The sequence below is a fragment of the Hyaena hyaena genome, unplaced genomic scaffold (genome assembly GCF_003009895.1).
Source record: "Hyaena hyaena isolate Hyena2069 unplaced genomic scaffold, ASM300989v1 scaffold_160, whole genome shotgun sequence".
NCBI lineage: Eukaryota > Metazoa > Chordata > Mammalia > Carnivora > Hyaenidae > Hyaena > Hyaena hyaena.
Window position 1 is genome coordinate 2,154,236 of NW_024080793.1, and position 16,960 is coordinate 2,171,195.

Consider the following 16,960-nt stretch of genomic DNA (forward strand, 5'->3'; position numbering starts at 1 on the left):
CTTGTCTGGGGATAGCCTCTCTGCACAGTGGATCCTGTGAGCTTTTGGGAAAGTCTAACGGTGCCTTGGGCTGGAGAGATTTTCCTTGCAGGCAGCAACTTGGCCGAATAGGCTCGAGGAGCCCAGACCTGAGAGAGAAGACACCAGGAATGCCTGCCCCATGGAAGGCCACAGCACCTCTGCTGTGGAACAAACAGGGGATATGTGTTCTGTCTCTCGGGGTCTCTCTAGGACTTGCTTGTTCATAGGTATTCCTTGGGCCCAGGAAAGGGTCTACAGAAGCCAGTGGAGCAGCAGGCTAACGCTCTGCCTTTGGTCCATGAGGACTGAGGCAGCCAGGGTATGCCAGAGTCTCAGACGGCTCTAGATTTTTGAGAAGTGGGAAAAGGCTTTGAGGATTCACTTTCACTTATGCATCAAAATAAGTGGAATTCTACTCATTTCTCAGAATTCTGGGAGCAGCACCCCTTTAAAGAACTCAGGCCCTTAATTTAGTTATTTTTATTTTTTAATGTTAATTCCAGTGAGTTAACATATGGTGTTACACCAGTTTCAGGCACTCAATTTAGAAACAGGCAATAATTAGTATTTATATCATAACCTCAATAACCCAAGACTTTTTCTTTGGGTCTCTAGGGGTTAATCTCAGGATCGAAAGAAGGCTTATATATTTGTGAACTTGGCTAATAATTCTGGCAGCTTGCACCAACTTCTTGTGGATGGAAGTGCAGTGCCTTTATGCCTGTTCCTTAGGTGGAGAAAAGGAGGCCTGGGAAGACAAAAGCACCCAGGTCCTCTGTGCTGCTGCAGGGTGAGGTATTAGGTGACTCTAGTCCTAATTCCCTAAGGATGCTTCCAGACTCCACTTTCTGTTCAGCCAGTGTTCACGTCCCCTCCTGAATTGGATGGGAAAGCTACCACAGCCAATGACAGTTATTTTTTATCTTCAGGGTTGTGGGGAAAGGGGTGCCACGGAGACAGTCAAGGGCTTCCATCAGAACAGCTCCTTTTACTTATTTTAATAACTAGCCTCCTGATTGTCTAACAAAGTGGTTAGGAAAACGGCTCTCTACATTTATGTGGCCTGGCTCTCTCCCAAGCTTGGAGACTCACCAGGGATGGTAGGAGGACTCCCGAGGGAGCTACCCGGCACGGCCCCACTGGAGTGCGGAGAGTTCCAGAGGCCCGAGAGCTTATGTGCTGACAGGAAGGAGCTGGGATCCCAGTCTCCTGAGTTCCCATGGCAGGAGGAGGAGGACGAGGACGATGAAGAGGAGGACGAAGAGGAATGAGAGTCACCCCCACAAGACTGGGATTTGCAGGATGTGTGTGACAAGGAGATCTGGAGAAGGGGGAAGAAAAAGGCTCATGGTAAAACAGCAAACGTCAGAGCTGACCCTCTGCTTCCTTGGCTTACACAGGAGCGCCTCTTCCTCCAGGCCCTGTGCCATGGCCAAAGCACAAGTCCCACAACTCCAGGTGAAAAGGCAAACGTGGATCAGGCCTTTGTTGGGAGGGGCCCAGGTGCTCCCGGTAAATTGAAGTGTGTGGATACTGGTGACAGAGACTCTGGTAGGGATACAGATTGCCTGTCAACTGCGGGCCTTTGGGGAGTCCTGACAGTTGCCAAGGAAAGGAAGGGTTTTTAAGTCAAAAGTCCTGAAACTGACATGACCTTGGGTATGAGAGGGAGTGGAGGGGAATGAGAACCGAGGAAAGTCTGACTGCTGGGATTCAGGAGATGCCAGTGAGATGGCTCCTGGGCATCCTGAAGGCCTTCTAAGTGAGGCACTTGGTAGATCCTTAAACCAGCCTTTGCTCTCTGTATCATACTGGTTGGCTTTCAAGCTGCCATAGAGCTGAAGGCAGCACGGTGACATGTAAGGGGCAGGATCTCCATCGACCAGTACCTACAAGCTGGCCTCACACTGCAGAGACTCCCCTCAGGGGCAAGGGGGCTCCCTGAAGCCTCCTGGTTCTTGCCCCAATTGTGAACCCAAGCCGCGACCCCTCAGTGCTTGGGTGCAGGGTCTGCTGGAGGACAGCACCTGAGAGACCAGGGAAGGAACAACTCAGCAGCCTGATCTCTGGGCAGCCAGCCCTCCTGCATTCAGGGGCCCCTCCTCAGCTGTTACCTACCGCCACTGCATGTTCTCGACCTGTCTGCCTCTCATCTTCCTCCATGCTCTTTCGGCAACTCTGGCAGACCCACAGAGGCATCTCGCCTAGGAGATTCTTGACGAGCTTTGGCATGAAGTCAGGGGGCAGCTTCTCACCCTGCAACACCAGTCCATTTTGGGAAGGGCCTTCTTCCCAGCCTTTGCGTTCCCGATGACATAGCAGGCAGCAAGTCTGTATGGACTGGGTGGAGGTGGGGGGAACCTGTCCAACAGACAGAAACAGGGTTTCCCAGGAGGGGAAAGGTTCTGCTTAGAAACAGTATCAACAAAACTAATACCTTCACTTATTATGTGCCAGGCACTGGGTTAGGCACTTTATATGCAGAATTTTAGTCCTTGTGATAGCTCTGCAGACTAGGTGTTAATTTCTTTCTTTCTTTCTTTCTTTCTTTTTTTTTAAGACAAAGAAACCGATCTCAAGAAGTTAAGTAAGTTGCTCAAGGTCTTAGAGCCAGTGAATGGCCAAATTAGGAGTTGAGCCCCAGTGAGGTTGATTTCAAAGCTCATACTCCAATGCCCTTATGTCTCCAAATCTTGAAAGTTAAAGGAAGGTCCCCTGGGAGAGGCCACAATTCCTGGGCTGCCTGTGCAGTCCACAGACCAATCCTCATCTGGGGGGGGGGAGGGAGTGCTTTCAGTGAATGCTGAGTTTGGGAGAACATCTGGGTTTCCTGAAAGCTGCACAATTCCATTAAGATCACAGCAGCATTTTGGAGAAGGGGTTTGCATAGCTAATCAGAGAGTATTAATTCAATAAAAAACTGAGTTGGAGAATGGGTAAGGCAGACCCTGGTGCTTCTGAGAGGTAGTGAGGTATCGTGAAAAGAATCTGGACTTTGGGGGTCAGACTGACACACATTCTAATGCCTCCCTGAGCACACATTAGCTGGGTGACCTTGAATAAGTTATTCAACTTCCTGAGCTCTGATTTCCTACCTACCTCACAGAGTTGTTGTGAGACTCAGTGTATAAACAGGGAAAGTGCCTAGCCCTGTGCATGTTCAAAGCATAGACCCAATACACAGTAATTATTATTTGGGCTTTTTTTTTCCTTCTAGGACAAATGACATAGAAATAGAAGTCTATAGGTTTTTAAGTCACATTGAGGGGTACTGATTGGGAACCTGATTTCATTTAATGACCCCAATTAATGGCTTTCCTATATCCTGCAACTATGGAAGGCAGCTATCCTCACCATTATACCAATGTCACTGCTTCCAGGGCTATTCTGCAACTTTGTAGAACCCTCTTTTCTCTGACACTTGTTATGTCACTTTCTTTGGCCAGTGGGATGTTAGCAAATTTGCTGTCAGCGTAAGCTTAAAAGTGTGTATGCATTTCTACTTGCTTCTTTGCATGGCTGGGCTTGCTCGGTCTTGTACCTCTGCCTCCCATGAGAGCATGACTGGGCTAGCTGCTGGAGGGATGTGAGAGACATGTGGAGAAATCTGTATTCCTCGCTGACTGGTCAGTGGATCTGATAATATGAGTGAGCCCAGCTGAGATCAGTCAACCCAGCTCAATTGGCAGAAACACCCAGTCAACCCAGAGACTCATGAGAAATAATAAATGGTGTTGTTTTAAGCCACTAAGTTTTAGTGTGGTTTATTACATGCAATAGTTATATTAACTCATATACCTTCCAAACTTACCCACCACTAGGTAACAGGTGTTTGCAGAGGCCTAAGCAAAGGAATAAGGGGATCATCCTCATCCTACCAAGAAAATAAATGCCATCATCTTTCTTGAATAAAATCACCTCTCACAATAAATTGGCATCAGGGTAACCTTAAATCTGTAATGTTACAGTTACACTGAATTGGGTCTCTGGTTTCTAGGGGGAAAGAAAAAGGAACCTAATAGTAGTACTAGGAGTGTAATGAAACATTTGGGGTAGTACAAAGACCTTGGAAAAGAGTACCAGAGAAAGAGAAATCTTTTATGTGGAACTCATGTGAGATACTGCCTAAAAGGTTTCTGTCAAGGGAACATTTCAGTGGACAAGGCAACTGCGTAACTGTACCTGCATAAGGAGATAGCTCCTAACCCACTGGTGGTGAGCATCTTATGGAAAGGGTGGGAGTCTGATGGCGGAGGATGGTATTCTGAGAAGTTAAGGCAAAGAAGGCCTTTTTGAGAAGTATCCCCAGGAGACTTTTCAGAGCTATAAGGTGCCATAGTAACTCCGGAGGGAAGGTGAGGCCAACACCCAAATCTTTCCCTGTACTGATGGTGGGTGACCATATTCTTACATAAAATACCAGGACACGTTATTTTACTACAACAGAGTTTCATTTCATTTGGGTATTACGTTCTAAAGTTACTATGTAAGAGGAAAATCTCATATGAGTAAAAGTGTTCTGAAATTCTTTGTATGGATTATGAAGTACAATATATTATAGTTTTGGCACAACCAAGAAATCAAATGTATAACATATATGGCAATGTTCAATAAGTGTTTTTTTTTCCTCTTAAAAGCAAATACAGAATTCTTATAAGTTAAATGTGTGATCAGTGTGACTATACTTAGTACCTAAGTACTTGTGGGAGGCACTGGATGTAGTGGAAGTAACACTGGTTTTTGGCACTAATCTTGGGCCTCCACCACTTACCAGCTGTATGATGTTAGGCAAGTTCTACTCTGTCTCTTCATCTGTAAAACGGGATTAAGTCCTAACTTGTATGGCTGGCTGTGAACATTAAATGGACAAAGCACGTGCTCACTTTGGCAGCACATATACTAAAATGGACAAAACACCTACTCCAATGCCAGGCCCATAATACGTTGCTCAACATATGGCACTGATTATGAACATAATAGGAGTGATGGGAAACATTTAAAATCAAGCCTAAGCTTGAAAAATACAGAAAATATGTCACTATACTTTATAATGCAAGCATCTCTAATGTGCAGTGAATTTAGGTGACTTTTAGACATCTTAATCTCTGCCCTTTACCCCATGAAGTCATTCTTTAAGTTCTCCAAATACTCTCTATACTCTCCTACCCCTACCTTGTGCCTTTGCTAAAAGGGATCCTCTGTTTTAAATCCCTTTCCTTTCCAAGTTTATCAGTAAGTAGTTGGGCAGGGCTTAAATCCAACCTCATCCAAGCTTCCCCAGAGAGTCCCTGTTGTAATTCACCTCTCTTCCCATATCTCCATAGCACATTATGTCTTGGTTACAGCATCTGTGGCTTCCACTCAACTTATTTACCTGCATTTTCTGTCCCTTCTATTAGAATGTGCGCCTAGAAGGCAAGCAGCAGGTATGATTCTTGTCTGGATCTCTTAAAATGTACCATAGGGCACAGGATCAGCTGAGCACATAGTGGCTAACTCAGATTTGTTAGATGTCACTATGGCAATACAACCTAGTGAGACACTGCATGAAATTCTGAAATTATTGCTTCTCACAGAGAAAGGCCATCTCCCTACCATTGACCTTTACCTGAATGGTTCCAATCTCAAGCGTGGAAGAGTGGAAGATCATATTCCTTGGGGATTACAATGAGATGGCCTCATTTATGAAATAATGTGGCTCTCCCCAGAGCCAAACTGGTCGACATAATAAATAAGATTGGCCATCAATGGAAGTGAATTTACAGGACAGGCTGTCTTTCCAGTTAAAGAAAGAAAACACTGGGCATGGAAAGCTAATTAGGTTCTAACTAAAGCAGGGATGATACGACTTATACTGCATAAGGTTGCCTAGACAATTGACATTAGAGAACAAAGTTAAGTTCAAGGGATCCATGCAGTAGATACTCAATCTATCATCACTTAGGCCCTCTGGTTGTTCTGTTCTTAATAAATCTACATTGGAAACCACTTATCCACTGTCATGAGTCTAGTATACTTGAGTTCTTCTTTCTGGCCTGGCAATTCCTGGGGCTATCCTCAAAGCTGTCTTAATCCTAAACCTTGGTGCCTGCCCCTGAATACATGAGTGGTGGGGCCTGGGGACTTTTTTCCCTGACATTTTCGTCTCCACTGCCACAGGGTGGTGAGAATCCCAAGCCCTAGAGATGTTATATTCAGTCAGTACTACCACTGTTCCTACAAATTTTTGCTTTTTCAAAAAAGAAGCTCTTGGTTCAGGAGTCTCTTTGACTGCAATCTTCTGCCATTTTTCAAATGGATCTCTTATAATGTCTGGCAATCATGACCTCTTATGCCCTCAAGTCACCTCAGGCTTTCAAACTAGCTGTTCTCAAGGTGCATTTTTTATACTAGGCACAGTATCCCCACACAAGAACATGAACAATAAATGTTTACTGATGGAACACCCAACCATTTTTCTTCATCACAATGGCTAGGGAACTGATCCTTAAACCAAGGAGCCCTGGACAACAATTATTCCTTCTTACTTCAGTTTAATTTCAGAGCCTCTCCAACTAAAGATCTTGTTCTAGGTAAAAGGCGGAAGAGCTAGGGAAGGTTTTAGGGGTTTTCTAGATTTGGGATCTGCTCAAAAAGACTCCAAGATTAAATTCTACTTCACTCCAGACAAAACCAGAATCTCTGGAGTGTAGGGTTACTCACACAGGGTTCCATGTTTTAACATGCAAATTCCCAGAGCAGTGAAGGAGCCAGGTGAACCCTAGATTGCAGCCACTCCTAGCCTAGGGGGCAGGTATATGCAACCACTTTTGTCTCTGGTCTCACCTGATCAGGCCTAATACTTTTCTGTAGGCCTGAGAAACATTATGCTAGGGTATTCTAGATATTTCTGCATAAGAATAGTTAAAATCAAAGGAAAAGGAAGCCAATTTTTCTCATGGAACACCATTTTTACTTGAAAGAATGACTGACAAACTCTGGTTATTCAGACTTGGAAATTGCCAGACATTTTCTCAAAAAATTAACAAAATGAACCTGTCACGTCAAGGAAAACAACTTTTTACTTGTGGCCAATGATGAAATTCAAGATTTCAGTCAAAAATCAGAATTTTGGAAATTTGGAAATTAGAATTTTGTATCCATCATCATGAACTTAACATCTTCCCAGCCTTAGACTTTTCTGGTGAAAATGATTATAGTAACAAATGTTATTTTTTGATATTGTAAAGTGAAATTGAAAAACATCTGGAAGAGCTGCATACCTCAGTGAACCTATTTGCCAAATGAGCAAAGCATGATGTTTCAGAATCATGCATTGGTAAAAAAAAAAAAAAATCCATTAAAAGTGCTAGATAAACCGAAGATTTTAATGTAATGAGTACAAAGACTTCATTGAAATGGTCTCAGATTCCACACTGCAAAGAATGTCAACAATCACCTGGAAAGGCTTTTAAAATACTACTTCCTAGGGGTGCCTGGGTGGCTCAGTCGGTTGGGTGTCCAACTCTGGCTCAGGTCATGATCTCGCAGTTCATGAGATCGAGCCCTGCATCAGGCTCTGTGCGGACAGCTCAGAGCCTGGAGCCTGCTTTGGATTTTGTGTCTTCCTCTCTCTCTGCCCCTCCCCTGCTCATGCTCTGTCTCTCTCAGAAATAAACATTAAATAAATTTTTAAAAAAATACTCCTTCCTTTTCTAACAACGTTATCTGTTTGAGGCTGGATTTTAAAAATATACTTCAAGGGGAAGGAGGGTGACGGGCATGGAAGAGGGCACTTGTTGGGATGAGCACTGGGTGTTATATGGAAATTAACTTGACAATAAACTATGAAAGAAAAAAATAAAAAAATAAAATCAGTCCTTACTAAAAAAAATAAAATATACTTCAAAACAATATACTGCAGCAGACAGAATACAGAAACATATATGAGCATTCAGCTTCTTTCTATTAAGCCAGACAAATAAATTTGTGAAAATGAAAATGAGACCATTCTTCTATTATTTTTTTGGAAAATATATTTTCCATTAAAAAATTATTTATGTTAACATGACAGGTTTAATAATGTTATTCTTAAATGAATTAATAACTAAATATTTTTAAACTTTCTCAGCCTTAATACTTATTTTGGTAAATATGAACAGATAAAACCAACAAAAGAAAGGTCTTTTGGGTCCTCAATAATTTTCAGGAGTATAAGAGGGAGAACTGCTAATGTGAAGTCTCTAATGGTATAGTGCCTGTCACACGGTGGATACACAGTAAGCAATAGCGATTATTAACAATGATATAGTTCATGGCATATCTGGATAGCTCTTTGGGGACATAAATAAATTTCCCACCTCATCTTTCTGTCCACAATTTGGGAATTGCTGGAGAATAACCCAGGTTACCAGATCAGGCAGCTATCAAGGTCTGCTCTGAGGCTGGAGCTAATATCCAGCAGTAAACGTGTTCTCATTCCTCTCATGGTTTCCTTTTAATCCCAAGAGTTTGTATATGTTTGTAGAGAAGTCCCCCGAGAGATATGCTGTATCTAACCAGTGGCCCTGCAATAGCTTCCAAATTCTATTCTGAAATGGCCCATTAGAGCATTCATCTCTCAAGGCACCCAACTCCAAGAGCTTCCCTGTCACCAAGGCAGAAGAAGACAATAGTAGCAGCTAAAATTTCCTTCTACAAACAGAAAAAATTATTAATCCCCATCCTAGCAAAAGTCATCAGCTCTGTCATGGTCATTACTCTTCCATTCACTCACTCATTTCCTCATTCAGTGAACATGCTCAGAGCCCATTCTCATTGTGTTAGGTACTGGGAAACATCAAATGACATAGAATTTCTGCCTTAAGAACACATGCTTAAACCATGCAGGTTCATGCATGGGGTAATCAATACTCCCCAAAACCTAGATGCCTCATATACATTTTGGAGAATCAGGCAGGGACACAAATTAAAATAATACGCAATTAAAATTAACATAACAAAGTAATATACAAATTAAACCAAGCAACCAACCAACCAACCAACCAACCAGGACATGGGACTTCTCTACTTCATGTCAGCTTATTATGTGCCTTCTCATATACCTATTGAATTTGAGGATCTCCTTCTTTTAGCTCCTCTTTCCCACCTTGGTCTCTCTTTAATCTCCTGGCTCCTTTCTGGTTGAGTTCACTTTCTGGTCTCTGTGTTTCATGACTTGGCCTCAGCTGACCTCTCTATGCTTCATTTCCAATCTGAGAATCTCAGATTCTATTCATACTGCTCCTCCAATAAATACACCGTGCCCTGGAAACCTCAGCATCTCAGTTCCACTCCCCAGCAAATTTGTCCTCATGCCCTAAGATCTTGGTCAGAGGTCAATGCAGCTTTTGCTGGACCAGGCTGAGTAGAACTAATTCTTTTAGTACAGTACCTATCACACTGTGCCACAGACATATTTTGTCTGCCTCAAACCCCTGGTGGAATGAGGACTCTTTGGGAGCAGGGGGTGGATCTTGGTCATTTAAGTGTGCCCGGGAACCTAGGCTTGGCTTGGACCTGATACATAGCAGGCATTCATTGAATAAATGAATAAATGCTTAAAGAGCCCACCTAGCTCACATTTCAGTTGCTCTATATAAAGGACAGAGTCTAAAGACACAGCTAAACTAGCCAGTTCCTGGATATGCAAAGTTAAAAGCATGGCTTTGTCACTCTGGGCTATTGATGTGAGGGCATCAGTGTGAAGAATCTCAGACCATTCTGAGGCTGGCAAGCAGAGCTACAGTTAATTCTTAAGGAGGTGATATAACTGCACCTCAGTGCCCTAGAGCTTTCACCCAAACTCTCACTCAGTCTGTTGTCTCAGTTTCTTCCTAGATGAACAGCTGTTTCACACCAGCCAGTTTGTGGAGAATCCTCTCTGGTTATACAAGTTTGGCCAAGGATAGGGTAACGAGTCTCTCTGACCCCCGTGGCCTTCCACCCCCCAAGGTTAGCACATCTGTTGAACTTGCTTCCTGGGAGCAATCAGCCACAAGAAGGCCTAAACTTGCTTAATAACTTAGAACTTCAGGCAAATCATATAATTTACTCTGTCACCTGAGCATGGGTTTCTCATGGGTGGAAGAGTATGGACTTTGAGATAAGACTGTTGTGAGTTCAAAACCCAATTCTGCCATTTCAGTATGATCTTGGATTATTACTCAATTTCTTTGAGCCTCAATTTCCTCATTTATGAAATGAGAATAAAACCATACTTCACAGAGTTGTGAGGACAGAAGGAAATAAATTATGTAAAGTACCTGGCCTGGGCCTGGCACACAGTAGGTGCTCAATACCCGTTAGTTTCTTTCCTCTTCTGTCCTGGAAGAAATGACAGGGAAACTTACTAAGTGAGACTTGCCCAATCCAAAGTTATTACTTGAAGAACAGGACAGAGGACTAGACAGGTGACCTTCAAGGCCCCTTTGAACCCCCCATCCACAATCTCTGGCTACACCTTCCTAATAAGACCCTTCAATGCTTCAGGGTCCTTCTTACTGTCTCAGTTTTCCTGTATCACTTCTCAGAGTAGATGAAGAAATCTAAACATTTCAGAATGGAGAGAGAACCACAAAGGTAGCTGGAGAGCTGAGAGCCTTGAGGGACTAAAGGGAAATGGCCTAGGCCTGCAGCATGTTCATCCACCTACAGGCTGAAGGATGAGTGTGGAAGCAAGGGGATAGAACCAAAGGGTGTAAACAAAAGGCCCTTCCTGGGATACAAGACCTCTCTCTCTTCAGTCCTTTTCTGTTCTGCATATCCTGCCAGGAAGAACCATTAACCACTCCTTTCCTCAATATCCATTCTTTCCCCAAATATACAAAGCACTCACATCCTCACTCATGTCGTTCCCCTCTGCCTCTTCCTTTTTAGGCACAGGTAGAGTATTATATCCTTCTAAGTCCATAGGCAGAATTAACTGCTTTGCTCTGGGATGCCCTAATGCTTTCTTACATACCTCTTGAATAGAGCTTATCATATGTGTCCCAGTTTTTGAAACCTGTCTTCTCCACAACACTGAGAACACTGAAGGGCAGGACCTGTACCCCACAACTTGCTGCATCCTGATTGTTCAGCAGGTGGTATCATGTAGTGGGCATGGCTAAGTGTTTGGATACACAAAGAAGATTAGCAGTTGGAGAATATCATTAATGGGGCAACAACTGGGGAAAGTTTTGTTTTTTGCTTTTAAAACTAAGGCTGTTTCTCTTCCTGCTTTGGAAAAGCTCCCCTCTCCGGGAAGCCCTATTCTTTGAAGAATACCTTCGGCTTCTGCAAAGCTCCCCATACCATCCTCAACTCAGCAGTTCCCAGGCCCAGCCGCACACCAGATTCACCTGAGGCAGTTTAACAATAGATTTCTGGGCTCTGGACCTAGAGATGCTGATTCTGTAGATCTGGGACGGGATCCAGCAAAGCACAGAAGATGATTAGTTGGGTTGGGGTGATGAAGAGGTGGAACCAAGCAATCACAGCTGCCTCTTCCACTGAGAATTACTTCCTCTCATGCTATCAGAGAACTTACCCAAGAACATCATGTTTATTTTCCTACTTAAAAGCTTTCATTGACTCCTCACTGCCTGCAGGATAAAGCCCAAACTTCTTGCCATGGTTTTTTAGAACCCTGCTAACCTCTCCAGCCTCACCTCATGCTACTCTGCCTGAGTTGGGCAGTTCTCACCTCTGGGTCTCTACACTGCTTTCTTTGTTTAGACGCTTTCTCCCACCTTTTCTAAAGGAACTTCTACTCAACCTAGAAGCATCAGCTCTGAGAAATCTGTAGGCTCTCATATTTGTGCATCTTCAGCACCAAATATCTACAATTATCATAGCTACCACTTGTGCTAAGTGCTTGATATGCAGCACTTGCTGCCCTACTGTGAGCCTGGCATCACTGTTACACATGTGAGAAAACACACTAAGAGGGCTAGAACTCTTCTAAAGGTTGTGTACAAGGATCTAGGATTTGAACCTTAACTCAGAGGAAGTGATGCTCTTCTAACTACAATTAATATATACATGTGGGCAGGGACTGATTCACTTCTGTATCCCCAGCTAGCCCAGGACCTGGCGCAGATCAGGTGTCCATTAGTGTTTGCAGAATAAATGAACACCAGGTCAGATGAGAGGGAGACTGTGGTGTGTGTATAACAGGCCTAGATGAATAACTGCCTGGCCCAGCAGTAGAAGCTGGTAAGCCCAAAGTGGAAGAAACCTAACTTTTACTTCTTTTATTATAATTTTGTTTAACAGCCACTTATTGAGCACATAAGGACCATGCACACTAAATACCCCACAAATGAATTAAAATATAGCTCCTGCTCTTAAAACTTCTAGGTTCAATATATACAGTTTTTAGGTTCGTAATAGTTTATCTGATATCGATATTAAATTTATAGCTCTGAGATATTTTAAGGAAATTAAAAATTAAAAAAAATCTCAGCAGGTAAGTCTTCATCTCAAAGGCCTTTTAACATCTTTACATAGTGAATATCTACTAGCTTACAAAGAACCAGTGGTGGCAGAGATCCACCCCTTCAAGTATCATTTCCTACTACTTGCAGTGAAAGTGGCTAGGCCGGATGGGCAGTGATCTTAAGGAGGAGATTCCTGGGTACAGGGACTATCTTATTTATCTTTGTGCCCAAAGTAAAGGCCCTAGCACAGAGGTCATAATGCTTGCTCAGTGGATCAAACATAATGAGATGGTTTCAATAAAGATACTGACTAATCCTCTGCTCCAGTCTCTTGAGGGAGCAGGTTTAACTCTGAGCAGTGGGGAACCAGGTCTCTCGAGGCTCTTTAAACTACGCCCGGCAGGTCTCAGCAGGTGCTGTAGAGACAAGAGACGGGAAACAGAAGATGAGCTCAACCAGCACCAACTACTGGTTTAGAGTCTGGCAAGTCTCCTGAGGGTTTACTGAGTGTGCACCTGGACTGTAGGCTGAGTGGTCCAACAGAGACTGAAAGACAGAAGCAGAGCTAGCAGGTGAGAACACTCAGGCTCTGGACGGCCATCTGGCACAGTCCTCACTATCTCCAACTCCTGCTCTTGCCTGAGGAGTCTTGATATGTTAGGTGGGTTGCTCTACATTTTCTTATGATGTTGCTGATGAGGCTTAGGGAGGGGAAAAAACATGCCTAGGGATACAAAGCTAGAAAGAGACTGAGCTTGGAGGGTTTCACCCCAAGCCTGGAACACTAAACACTTTTTCACTATTGCCTTATTCAGCTGCTTTGTAAGGTTTTTTTGTTCTTTGCTAATAAGGCAGTAACAGTTTTAGTTTAGTAAATGAGGATTTGGATTGTTAGTGAACAGATCAATGCAGTTTAGTGACCTGAAACAATTGGAAGTATGGACTTTTGGGATCCCCAATAAGCTAGCTCAAGGTCCCACATTTAAATGTGCACAAATAATGCAAGGTGCCTCGGTGGCTCAGTTGGCTGAGCGTCTGACTTTGGCTCTGGTCATGATCTCATCATTTGTGGGTTCGAGCCCTGTGTCGGGCTCTGTGCTGACAGCTCAGGGCCTAGAGCCTGCTTCATATTGTGTCTCCCTCTCTCTCTCTCTCTCTGCCCCTCCCCGGCTTGTGCTTGTATGTATGTTCTCTTTCCCTCTCTCTCAAAAATTAAACTTAAAAAAAAAAGTGTGTACAAGTAATGCAAATGAATGAAGGGGTCTGGATGGAACCAGAGTGGCCTTCAAACCTGAATTCACAGTAATCATGGCTCTTCTAGCTTAACTGTGATTGCTGTATACATGTTCTCTGAACTATGAGCTCTTTGTAGGCAGGGACCATGTCTGATTCACTTCTGCATTCCCAGCTAGCCCAGGCCCTGGCACAGATCAGGGTGTCTTTCATACCAGGGGTAGACACTACTCAAAGACTTCATATTACTGCCTTGCAGAAATGTGGGCCCAGTGGCACCAGATTTTTAGAGTTTTAAAAAAATGGCACAAATCCAGTTTGTAGGAATCTTTTGGTTTTTGAGAAATTGGCTTAAAACCAAAACAGTATGTGACCTGGGACCTTAGAACCTATCTGTGGACTGGAAGTGGTCCTATTTGCTGTCTTGGGCATGCGACACCGAGTTTCACCTTACTCACCCACTCTGTGTAAACAGAGCTGTACAGCTCTGTGGGAGACACAGGTCCTCACCAAAGGCACGCTAGGGGGCAGAACAATGACTCCAACCCTTTCAGCAGGTGCTTTTCACCAAGGCACAAAAGCCTGCTTCTGGCATCCAGAAACCCCCTCCTCAACAAAAAAGTGGGGTACAATCAGAAAAGAATTTGTCAGTTTGTTTCACTTCTTTGTGGCTATAGTAAAAAAAAAAATGCCTTGTAAATCCACATAGTACACAAGAGTGTCCTTTTGGGGGGGCAGGAGGCACCTGAGACCCATAACGGGAGTTATTTGGGCTTATGTTGTTACATGGGCATTTGTTTCTTCATCTGAAAAACAGTGTTAATAGCGTTTATATCCTTCAGTTCATTAACATTTGTTAATCACCAGGCATAGGGTTACAACGGTAACTGACGTGGTTCCTGCACTCTCAGAGTTCATGTAGCAAAAGTAGACCAATAATTAAACCAGTAGTTAACTCATCACATTTGTACTAAGTGCTGAGGAAAGAAGAGGAGTGGTGGAAAGATTAGAAGTATGGTATGTAAAGTGTCTGGTGTGAATAAATTAATGAATTTGCAGGTCAGACAGTAGAGTAGATAATGATGATTATAGCTCTTAGGAAAGCTGCGTCCTAAGTAAAACCTAAATGGTTAAGCCCATTACCCAAAATTTTGGCCATGAATACTATAACCTAAGTGGCAGGGGACCCTAAAGTATTGCTGATCTGAATGGGAAGGAGAGAAAACAACAGCTCCCCTGGCTCTCCCTATCCTAACTCTCTCCTTTTGGACTCCCAGGACGGCCCAGAGAAAATAAAGAGGAAAGCTAGAGGGGGAAGCAGGTTCAGGGTCTGAAGTTAGACCAAGCAAGGGTGGGGTCCAACCTGGGGAGTTGCATCTTTGGAACCAGTCTCAGCCCAGGGGAGGGGGTGGGAGTGAAGGTGGGGCTTCTGACACTCAATAAGTGGTGACATTTTCATTAATTAAAAATTGTATTGTGTCTGAAACACAAAGGAGACCAGCATCAAAACTAGGTTACAATAAGCACAGGTTCTCAACGGATTCATTCTCTCTCATTCACCTACTTATTTCCACTCAGTGTCAGCAAGGCCCAGGGCTAGGCATGGAGGATCAGAGATAGATGACATAGTCTGTGCCCCTGCGGAGTTCACAGTGCAGTGCGGGGAACAGATACATCAACAGAATGTCTCACTGAAGAATAGGGAGTGCTACCAAAGGGAAGCACAGGGGGCTGTGGGCACAAAGGGGGACACCTCACGCAATTGGGAAGGTCAGGGAAGGCTTTCTGGCAATGGTACCCCAAATGACATCCCCACTCACATGCACAATTCCAGAGATTCTACTAGAAGGCTGTCAAGAGCCATGCCTTCTGGCTGCACCAGCCTCCCAGAGTCCCCTGCTGCCCGATGCAGTGTCTGCAGAGCCAAACGCATCTTCCGCCACGCCTCATCCTCATCCGGCGCTGCATCCGACCCTCCAAGACTCCTGCAGGAGCCTGCCTTCCTTGGCAGGCTCAGCCAAAAGACCAACTCAAAACTCTTTTGTCAGAGCAAGCTTAGGGCGAGCCACCCAGCCCCAGGTGCCACAACCCTCCCAGAGCAACTGTGGCTCATGCCACCCCGGGCTCTCAGTGAACACTGGCAGGGTACCTCCCATTATCTCCTTTGCTCGAAAGAAAGTGACCTTCTTCCAGGCGGCAAGCTGGAAGCTTTGTGGAATCCTGCTACTACTGCTCACTCTCAGCAGGATTCACCAAACCCAGAGATGGTCTGAGGGTTGAGGTGGGCCACCTTGTGGGTCAGGGGTATAGAGGGAAGAAAGGGAAGGCTTTGCTAGGTTTTCACTTCAGTGCAGGAGCCCCACTAAATAGTCTTCTAGGCTGCCTGACTGTCTGCTCCAACTGCTCTGCTGGGCAGGGAGAGGAGAGGCCCTAGGAGACGTACGCTGGGGGCACACGACTGCTGAAGGGGCAGTGGCTGCAGGCAGTGAGGGGAAAGGGTGGGGCCGTTCCCAGGGTGGGGGCAGAGGGAAGAGGCTGTAGAGCCCCAGGCTGCTCTGTGGGTAGGTGGTGAAGCAGGTGGGCCCAGGGGGAGAAGGGCAGAGCTGGGCTGTGGCCTCAGGATCAGAGCCCAGTCCCAGTGTGGGTGGGTACACGACCAGAAGGTCTAGCCACTGCTCCAGTCCGGAGGCGGCAGCCTGGTCACAGGACAGGACGGGCCATGCTTCGGCTTGGAGAGAAGGGTCCAGCCTCCACTCCCGCCTCGGGGGAGAAAGCCTCGGACCAGCTGGTGGAGGATGGTTCATCCCCAAGCTCACCCCGGCCCCCGCTCCCGGGAGGTGAAAGTGCCGGGTCAGCCGGACTCGCCTCGCTCGCTCCTACCTGCGGTCCGGGCGCCAACTTGGGCTCGTCCTCCTCCCTGGGGTCGTGGGGGTCCGGCTCCGCTGGCGCCTCCGGGGGCCCTGCACCCGGTCCGGCTTCCAGGCTCGGCGGCGGCGGGGGCTCGGGAGCCTGGGGCTTCTGCTGCCCCGCGCCTCGCACCCGCTCGCGCCGACCCGCGCCGCCGCTCGGCCTGCTCCGCCTCCGAGTCATGCCGCTGCTCGCGCCGATCCCTCGCTCCACACGCGTCGCCGCCGCCGCCGCCGCCGCCGCCGCCGCTCCCCTCGCAGGACAACAGCCAATATGGCGGCGCCCGGCTCCCCCCTCTGCTGCTGCCAGCAGGTCATAGGGCGCGGCGGCCGCGCCGCCGCACTAGCCCCCGAGGCTGC

The 16,960-nt window shown here is 45.6% G+C and overlaps 1 protein-coding gene across 5 annotated transcripts in view; it reads right to left on the reverse strand.

Moving 5' to 3' along the window:
• The window catches only part of FAM193B (family with sequence similarity 193 member B), a 31,488-nt gene extending 14,628 nt beyond the window's left edge, over positions 1–16,860 (reverse strand). For 2 of the 5 annotated variants that reach the window (XM_039239783.1, XM_039239782.1), the window contains exons 1-3: positions 16,575–16,860; positions 2,140–2,382; positions 1,114–1,342 (exon numbers count right to left, since the gene is read on the reverse strand). In XM_039239783.1, the coding sequence (XP_039095714.1) occupies positions 1,114–1,342; positions 2,140–2,382; positions 16,575–16,784 (682 nt within the window). In that variant the 5' untranslated portion in view covers positions 16,785–16,860. Of the gene's footprint in view, positions 1–1,113; positions 1,343–2,139; positions 2,383–3,832; positions 3,896–10,304; positions 10,342–15,514; positions 15,985–16,574 lie in introns of those variants that run through there. The other 3 variants (XM_039239785.1, XM_039239784.1, XM_039239786.1) reach the window with 3 other exon arrangements.
• Positions 16,861–16,960: the final 100 nt, after the last annotated feature.